The following is a 10,285-nucleotide window of genomic DNA, read 5'->3' as shown; positions in this document are numbered from 1 at the left end:
ACTTCCGGTATGCAATACATCAAGAGTTTACAGAAATTTATTCCACAGATTTTATTCATGAATACGGTGCAAATCCTGCTAACTTTTAGTTTTTCCCTGTACAGTGCTTTCAGTTTGCGTATTCCAGGGGATTTTTTTTACATCAAGTTTTGCTCAAGATAGAAATTATTAACAACTAGATTTACTACAGATATACAAAACAACCAGTATACAATACAACTAGGTTTACCCAAACTGGTATACAATATATTTAGGTTTAATCCATTTATAAAATACAACTATGTTAACTTCAATGTTTACACAATTAGGTTTACTTAAAATATAAAATACAACTTTCTTCAAGGTATAAAATACAAATAGGTTTACTCAAGATATAAAATACATCTAGGTTTACTCAAGATAAAAAATACATCTAGGTTTACTCAAGATATAAAATACATCTAGGTTTAATCAAGATATAAAATACATCTAGGTTTACTCCAGGTATAAAATACATCAAGGTTTACTCCAGGTATAAAATACATCAAGGTTTACTTAAGATATAAAATACAATTAGGTTTACTCCAGATATAAAATACAACTAGGTTTAATCAAGATATAAAATACATCTAGGTTTACTCAAGGTATATAATACATCTAAGGTTTACTCCAGGTATAAAATACATCAAGGTTTACTTAAGATATAAAATACAATTAGGTTTACTCCAGATATAAAATACAACTAGGTTTAATCAAGATATAAAATACAACTATGGTTTACTCAAGATATAAAAAACAACTATGGTTTACTGAAGATAAAAAATACAACTATGGTTTACTCAAGATATAAAATACAACTATGGTTTACTCAAGATATACAATACAACTATGGTTTACTCAAGATATAAATACATCTATGGTTTACTCAAGATATAAAATACAACTATGGTTTACTGAAGATATAAAATACAACTATGGTTTACTCAAGATATAAAATACAACTATGGTTTACTCAAGGTATACTTTACAAATTGGTTTACTCCGATGTATACATACAAAACAAATTGATCTACTCCCAGGTATACTTTGCAAATTGGTTTACTCCCAGGTATGCAATACAACTAGGTCTACTCCCAGGTACACAATATTACTAGGTCTACTCCGCAGGTATACAATATAACTATGTCTACTCCCAGGTATACAATACAACATGGTCTACTCCCAGGTATACAATATAACTAGGTCTACTCCCAGGTATACAATATAACTAGGTCTACTCCCAGGTATACAATATAACTAGGTCTACTCTGCAGGTATACAATATAACTAGATCTTCGCCTAGGTATATTATACAACATGGTTTACTCCCAGGTATCCAATATAACTAGGTCTACTCTGCAGGTATTAATTAGGTCTTCGCCTAGGTATATTATACAACATGGTTTACTCCCAAGTATACAATATAACTAGATCTACTCTGCAGGTATACAATATAATTAGGTCTTCGCCTAGGTATATTATACAACATGGTTTACTCCCAGGTATACAATAAAACTAGGTCTACTCTGCAGGTATACAATATAATGAGGTCTTCGCTTAGGTATATTATACAACATGGTTTACTCCCAGGTATACAATATAACTAGGTCTACTCTGCAGGTATACAATATAATTAGGTCTTCGCCTAGGTATATTATGCAACATGGTTTACTCCCAGCTATACAATACAACTAGGTCTACTCTGCAGGTATACAATAAAACTAGGTCTACTCCTAGGCATATTATACAACATGGATTACTCCCAGCTATACAATACAACTGGGTCTACTCTGCAGGTGTACAATATAATTAGGTCTACTCCTAGGTATATTATACAACATGGTTTACTCCCAGGTATACAATATAATTAGGTCCACTCTGCAGGTATACAAAATGATTAGGTCTACTCCTAGGTATATTATACAACATGGTTTACTCCCAGGTATCCAATATAACTAGGTCCACTCTGCAGGTATTCAAAATAATTAGGTCTACTCCTAGGTATATTATACAACATGGTTTACTCCCAGTATACAATATAACTATGTCTACTCTGCAGGTATACAATATAATTAGGTCTATTCCTAGGTATATTATAAAAATTGGTTTACTCCCAGGTATACAATATAACTAGGGTATCTGTATAAATTCATTAAATAATGTTATCCATAGTACAAAATGTTTCATGATTTTTGTATACAATTTGTACACATAACGTAATAGATACAGGAAGGTTAGTTCAAGTCTACGATTGAAAAGGATGAACAACAAAACAAAACAACGATGCAAAACATAAGTTAATAAATAATACAAAAACTTTTAATTAGAGTCACAACAAAACAAAAGACTCCAATAAAATATTTTCTTCGTTAAAATTTTTTAATCCTTGTATATATATACATGGACATTTGATATTTCAAATGATGAAATTTTATCTAATGCTTAGAGCTTGAAATAGCAAAAGGTCCACGCCATCAGGTTGCAAAGACAAGGGATTCGAAAATTATAGTTTGAGATAAGCGTTCAGTTCCTTTCATTCAATTGTTGTTAAATGTTTATGTTTTTCGAAAATATCATAAATATACACCATTAAATATCTAAATTTACTTCAAGTCCCCTCACAATAAGTCCTGTTTACCCATTGATATTACCGTGAAGAAGGAAGGGGGGGGGGGTGGAGAAACTATGAGAGAACTAAGGAGGGGAGGTGCCTATTGGTATGGTGTGAAGGGGAGGGTCAGGTTCAAGCTTCTGATTTCAATCTTTGTTAAGAGTTCCCACAAGTTTGGGTGGTCAACCTCATCTAACTTTATAATAATCTTTTAACTATCTACTTAACTATGATTCTTAATCTTTATCATCTATGAAGATGTAATAACATCAACTTATTTGTTATAATATGAACACGGGTTTAAAATTTATTTGGTTTTGCACCTATGTTAGATAACCATTCATTCAATGTCTTTGTACGTTTAAGAACCCTCAATATCTAACCAAGTACATATAGCTAAGGATTTATATAAAATTTTCTTTTCATAAAAAAGTTTATCCGCTGATCCGTTGCAACATAACAGTAACCTTTATTGTGGTGCATGCCTAGCTGTGCCAGTGGAATTAGTTTTATTTATATTTACAGGCTGAACAAGTTTTCAAAACTTGAATATCTATGGTTAAGTAAAGACGAAAAAACATTTGAAAAAAACTTATCTTTTACTTTTAAACTCTAATAAAATGTTTTTAAAAAATGATATGGGATGAGATATAAACAGTAGTTTTTGATTTATACTCCTCTACGAGTTGTGTAATTAAAAAGTACATTCATCCTCAATCTGTCCTACCTATCGCTAATATTGCATAGATTAGTAAAGTCTGATAAGGTTGAGTATATATCTAGAGTGTATCTAGGGTATGTGGCGTGAACAAATTTAAGTTCTCCTCCCATCTGATTCTACACATGTTGGGCCCCACACACTCTTAACTTCATAGGCTAAACTTCCATTATAGAGCTGATAACCTGACATTTATACTTTACGAACATATATTTCATTTTAATGATATTTGTAAACTCACAGCCAATAAACGGTTACTGTACATACATATAAATCTATCTATCTGCATATTGGGAAAGAGGGTCGGATCGCTGAAGAAGGAGAAGAGGGGGGACTCAGTGATCTCCTTTCATCTTCTCTACCAGGAGATAAAGTAGGACTGTGTGAAGGTTTAGGTATGGTGTATGGAGAATATCGGTGGGACTGAGGACTTTCTGGAGATCTTGGAGAAGTAGAACTTGGCATATGTCTTAGAGCTGCGGCTAGAAGAGCAGGATTGTAGAACCCCAAGGTTTGAATTGCGCTATATCTTGCAAGTAGTTCTGGAGAGACAGGTAAATTATGAGAATGGAGAGTTGTTGGAGGAGAAAAGAGGGGTCTGCTGTTGTGCATCATCATCATTCTTGCTTTCTCCGCTGCCATCATCAGGTTGTTGTTGGATTCATGATGAAACCCCATTGGGTTTCCCATCCTTGCAAAAGGATCCATTCCTGGCATACCTCCCGGCATATTTGAAAGGTGAGGATATGGATTATCATCATATTCTGAACTGGACGTGTCTCTAAACCCCTTGGCAAACGGGTTGGATTCAATTTTGAGTTTTGTAATCAGTTGATTTTGGTATGCAGTAACCGCTGTAAACTGTGTTTCTGGAAATACAAAGCTCCGGAACTCTTCTCTCTCAATATCGGAGACAGAGGAACTTTCTCCGTCCTTCCTCCGTACAAGGTAGACCCGGGGCTGGAACTTGTGCATGGAGTTCAGGATAACCTAAAACAAAAAATTTCATACTTTTTTGTAAGATAACGTAGTAGATGTTGCGGAACAAGGCATACAGCTGTCGGGTTTAATTAGGAGCGGAGAACTGGGGGAATCCGATCCGTCCTGTCCGACGGAGCTGTGTGACACCTCAACACAAAACTTTGACATGTGAATGTCGCTATTTCAAACATTTTCTCAAACTAGTTTTCCGGCTTTTCTTTCCAGTTTTAGTTTTGTTTAACATTCTTAATAGAATCTTAAATAGCATGAAAAATCTTATTTAAAAAAACTACTTTTACCTGTCCTGTGTTATCTGTTTCGTTGTTTGTAATCTTCACTTTCTCGAAGCTGATAACTTGTTTCTTAAGTTGTTCTCCTGTGAAAGGACCGTCTGGGTGCGCGTATAAACGGTGGGGAGGAGGTGGGTCAGCTTTACCTGCCACCAACCAAGCTGATCTATGGTATGCATATCTATACCTCTTGTTGTCACAAGGAACTATATCCAGGAGAACCAAGTATTTAGTGCCAGGTTCAGTCTCAAGGTTGGAGAAGCTAACCCTCACGGTAGGAAACATTCTCCGTCCTGTTCTTGTAATAATCATCTCTGTTCCAAACTCACAGAACTTGTCCCATAGCTCCTTGTTGTCCAGGGTACACTTGACTCCGTCTAGTTCGGAGCAAGTAGACCGTCCCTTTATTCTGTTTTCCTTACTTATCTTCTCCGTCTTGATTTTTGTTTCTAATTGGAGCTGAGGAACCATGTCTTCTGCCTCTCTTCCAACATCAATAGCATCTTCTTCTTCATCTAATTCTTCAACTTTTATTTTCTGGTTTGCCATGATAGCATCTATACTGAAGTTAGTTTTCCGTGTTTGAGTTCCTAAAATATCCATTGTTTCAGACATTGGAGGCATAGAGATTGTTTTATGTCAATTTCTAAAAAAGTATACTGCAGCTCTGTGTAGTTGTGAATGCACTGATCATGTGTTGACTACTGGTAGCTAGTTGACACAGAAATCAGCAGGTCTCGCGCAGACAGCTCGCACATTTCCACCCTCCTAACTCCGCCTCTCTACCGCCAATTATCGCGCGGATTTGTGCGTGGCGGCAGCGTTAGCGGCTTTTCGAGGTGTCCAGGTGGTCCCAGCACGGCTGCATACCGGTTCACACTCGACGCGCGACCCACAGCATTATTGAAATATGAGTCTGCGGTAGACCTAGTGAATGCATAACAGAGAATCCGACAGCTCTCTTACACAAATGAAAATAATGCTTGTTTATATTACAATTTCACAGCGGGTTCGTCAATTTGACTCACTGAGTGGGTGGTACGGTCACAGTTTTTTTATAGAAACGCCCTAAAATAGTCACATTGTGTTCTTTGGGCATAAATCACAAGATTGAAAAAGACATTTCTCTATAATCAATAAACTAAAGATTCCCAGGCCAGGGACCTCAGATAATATAAAGAGAATTTAGAAAGGAAGTTTTCATTTGAACCCTGTATAACACCTTAGTTATAACTTTATAAGGGAGAATAAACGAAATTATGCATAAAGCTAATATTTAGCCATGAAAGGTTGCGTGATTATTGGCTCCGTAAATATTAACATTTTGTTAAAGATGTATTTAAAATAAAGATTGCAGATTATTGCTAGTTAAGTCAAATATTAATTTAGTATTTAAAAAAGAGTATTATTTATGTCCAATTCTTTAAAACGTTTAAAAGGAGGGGGTCCTTAAACAATCTGCCACCCTACCCCCTTGATTTACGTATAAGTTCGTTAATTAGAAATAATAGCAGTTTTTACAGAAACTTCACTGAGGGTCATTCTTATATTTTCAAATTTGTAATAAAAAGACTTACAGAATATTAGAAAAATTGTTTGATATCCTCTTCTTTTCGTATGATTTTTAAGGATGATTAAGTTTCTTTTTAATCAGTCAAAAATTAGTTGATAGTTTTTTTACAAGGATTGAAATGAATATCCCGGCATATTAAGTTCCGGCAACTTCAAGGTTATGACGTTGAAATGACAAAAATAATAAAAAAAACTATCAAAGGGATTGTAGAAATATTTTGCCATCAGGGAGGGATAAAAATGTCCGTGCAATTTTTCAATCTCCCATTTCTAATGGGGGTGCGGAGTGGGCGAGGAGGGACCATTAGAAAATATCGTAATCCATGGGCAAAGCACAGTAAGTGTAATACATATAGATAACTTATAATAATTTAATAATGTTTTTAGGAGATATCACATTCTGCATACTCAGTTCTTGAATTACCAAATACAATTTTTCTTATTATTTTTTTTACATTTCTTTTATTTGATATTATTATTAGTAACAAATCTCTTCATGTTCTAATCCATATATCTTTGCAACCCGTTGCCATAGTCCTTTGATATTTCAAACTAAAAATTCTGCAGGATCAAATAGTCAAAGTTTGAAATATAAAAGGTCTACACCATCAGGTAGCAAAAATCTAGGGATTAGGAAATCAGAATTTGATTTGTTACTTTTTTATTGTAACATATTTTCTGTAATCAACATTAGCTCAGACCCTTCCACTAAAGTAGTTAAATCCAATCTAGACGGAAGGAATTGAGTAATTGCCACAAAGTCTGATGTTCTATTTCCATATCTATGCAAACAAATGTCAAAGATCTCTAATATTTGAAAAAAATATATTCTGTTAGATCAAATAATTCTGAGTTTGACATCCCATTGATCTATACCATCAGGTTGCAAAGATATAGGAATTAGCAAATTTGAGTTTGCAACAAAAACTCAATTCTTTTATGCTGAAATACTTGCACCACATGGTGACCTCGTTTTTATTTTAAGGAAAAGAAATTCTTAGATTATATTTACTTAATACAGTTCGTTTAAAAAACATTTTAATGTTAATATGAGTGCAAATTATTACTTATCAACATTCTAACCATTAGTCATTAACAGAAACAATTACCTTCTTACAACTTTTGTTAAAGGAATGATGTCTTTGCTTCAAGCTCAAATTTTCCTACCCCTATATCTTAGCAACCTGAAGGTCGATGTCATTGGGTCGCAAAGATGATTTTCTAAGTTTGTTACATAGATTCATTTCCTTTATGTGTCTTGGCAAAACCAAGTTTACTGTTTAGCTGATGTCAATCCCTACTTTTTAGGCGGATGGACCCAACCCCCTGACCTCCTGGCTACCTGTCGCCATTTTGATATTATAGTTATCATGTCGGAAGATTAAGTAATATTGGAGCTCACTGTATAGAGCTCAACCTGAAGGCAGAAAACTGGATTTTCGTCTTTCAATGCTGAAAGGGACAGAAGTTCTAACTTCAAGTGAACTTTCAATTAAAGAGGGAAGTGTTACCATTCAACCCTATATCTGAGCAAAAGTTTGGAATATATAATGCAAGAAAAAAAAAGAAATTTTCAAAGAAAATAAGATGAATATCTAATTCATTCTTGATCAGACAAAGTAACTTTAAATTATGTACCCTTATGAATTTATTAGACTAAATGCAATTGACAGAAATATTTTCTGTTTATCCAGGTTCTGGTCAAATTCATCCAGGCGCTTACCAACCGGCCAGAACCTTGATTAATGTATATAAAGTAGTAATAATCTGACTTGTCTGTTTGTCTGTCTAATCAAAACTCGTGAACCCTCTGGACGATTTTCCTTAATCTTTGATTTGGTAACTCGTCAAAACACACGCAAGTTTGATTTCCATGGGTTAAAAAATTGTTTAGATCTTCAGGCAAAGCTGGGTACCCAAACTAGCATATATAATAGAATGTATAATTATTAGACGAAACCCATCCAGTAAAAGTTCTCTATGCGCACAGATCCCACTCACATAGCAAACAGGTCCTAGACATCAAACCCCATACACATCACACACAATAACAGACCCTTCCAAACCAAATATCCCCAGCATCAGACCACTTTTACCTTACAAGTTTTAATACACAGTTAAATAAATTCGTAAAGGATCATAAAGACTTTTTGTGCCAAAAAAAATCAGCTATTAACGTAAATAAGGTATTTGATCTTTTTTAAACATAATAGTTTTATTATCAAAAACTTTTGAATGATAAAAATGCAAAGTCTTGTATAATTCTTCCTTGTAGAGCAATTTTAGAATATCAGTTAGTTAAATCCTGACATATCCTTTTTAGACCCCCCAGTCAGGCAGAGGGGGCTCCCGGCAGCACAATAGGCGTTCCTAGTGGTTGAAATCTGTCAAGGCTAGACACATCTTTTCTACTCCTATTCACAGTATTCACGATCCAAATCACAATAGATCCCCCACACCTACAATTCTCAGCACTCATTGGTCGTCGCCATTCCATTCTCTCTTCTCATTGGTCGAGGTCGGAGGGTGCGACATTATTGAGTAATATTTCACAAGGGACAATATGGAGTAGTTAACAAAATGAGAAGTTGAATAGGGCTGGAGCTGTTGGGAGTGACTTCTAAATATTTTGAGAGTGGCATAATGTTATCTCTGGCTTTGTGTCTCCATCATGGTATTTAGGACCTCACACAAACAGGCAAAATCCCCTACCCCATGCCTAGCTTTTCCCCCGTGTATGATAGTGTACATACGTACATAGGTTATACAGAAAACTGTTTTACCTGTAGAGTTTGCCTTCTTTAGTCACTTTTTGCAATTAAACGATATCTTTATGCATATTTAATATAAAAGTTAAGGCTTGATAATTGTTCTTTACAGGAACTTTTATTTTTCTTATTTACTAAATTTTGTTTTTGCATTCTTTTTACTGCCAATAAATCTTCCAAAAAAGTTTTCAAGATACAAAAAAATATGAATGTTCAATTTTCGGTTTAAAAGATTTTTGAAATGACCTTAGATTTTCTAACGATAAATTCTGTTAGATCAAATATTAAAGGCTTACACCATCAGGTTGCAAAGATATAGGGATTAGAAAATCAGAGTTTGTTGCGAAAACTCAACGTACACACGTTAAAAAGCTTCACTTAATTTAAAACAAAGAAAAGGAAAAGAAAAATTTTGTAAATTTGTTACATGTAAAATTGCTAAAGTTTAGATGAATATCAAATCGAAAAGCATTAAAAATGTTCAAGTGTAATATTTAAAAAATGAACTCTCTCTTAAATCCAACTTATTGACATCAGTATTCGAATTTTCGAAGTAACTCGTGACAGTAAGTATTTCTGCAGGTCTTTAGCAAATATATTTTTGTATTATAATGGGAAGTATTTGTAGTATTCTCCTCCAAGACAAACTCACAGTAAATACCTCCGATATTTATGTTGGACACTCCATTGTGCTAAAATTCTTTCCCTCTATGTTGACTTTTAAGTTTCTACAGTTTAGGCATTCTTAATTTTAAAATTTTTACAATTCAAAAGGCATAGAATGGTTCAATATGCAAAATTAGCAAGAATTGAAATAATAAGAATCTAATTAAAATCATTCTTTTTAAATTTAACTCCAATATTACTTTAAGAAATGAATAAACGAACCTGAGCTGGAAAACATTTACATAGAAAGAATGAGTTGAACTCAACAAACTATCTTTTCTAATAGATTGCGCGTTAAAATTGTTCTATGTTTTTTCACCGTTATTTGTTCAATGTAATCTTCATAATGCACTTTCGATTAAGTTTCATATTTAAAATGCTTTAATCTTCAGTGGTCAGCGTTACAATCAATACAATGAAGATTACTTTCTAAGTTTCTAGATAAGCTTTTTCAATACAATCAAGATTAATTGATTAATGCCATGAAACAGGAAAATTTCTAACAAAGAATATGTTTATGTTTATTTAATAAATATTTACAACAAGCACACTAGCTGTACGTATGAAAAGTCTATTTATATAAAATGTATTTTTCTATAAAATATCTTTGAATATGAAAATCATGAAATTCTTTATTTATGAATTGTTATCTTTGAATTAT

General features: G+C 33.7%; 1 protein-coding gene across 1 annotated transcript; it reads right to left on the bottom strand.

Moving 5' to 3' along the window:
* Positions 1-3,538: 3,538 nt before the first annotated feature.
* Positions 3,539-5,347, bottom strand: LOC111704562 (T-box transcription factor TBX20). The gene is made up of 2 exons (XM_023476837.1): positions 4,628-5,347; positions 3,539-4,337 (listed from the first exon to the last, which is right to left on the bottom strand). Exons 1-2 carry the CDS (start codon positions 5,240-5,242, stop codon positions 3,627-3,629), a joined length of 1,326 nt encoding a protein of 441 aa, XP_023332605.1. The 5' UTR covers positions 5,243-5,347; the 3' UTR covers positions 3,539-3,626.
* Between the last annotated feature and the right edge of the window lie 4,938 nt (positions 5,348-10,285).

Source organism: Eurytemora carolleeae, unplaced genomic scaffold (assembly GCF_000591075.1).
Source record: "Eurytemora carolleeae unplaced genomic scaffold, Eaff_2.0 scaffold617, whole genome shotgun sequence".
Lineage (NCBI taxonomy): Eukaryota > Metazoa > Arthropoda > Copepoda > Calanoida > Temoridae > Eurytemora > Eurytemora carolleeae.
This window is presented reverse-complemented; position numbering and strand designations above follow the sequence as displayed.

Excerpts from the sequence above, each read along its gene's own strand:
- LOC111704562 (XM_023476837.1), bottom strand. The coding sequence starts at position 5,242 with ATGCCTCCAATGTCTGAAACAATGGATATTTTAGGAACTCAAACACGG. Across the intron at positions 4,338-4,627 it reads AAACAGATAACACAGGACAG|GTTATCCTGAACTCCATGCA; the intron begins GTAAAAGTAGTT and ends TTTTTGTTTTAG.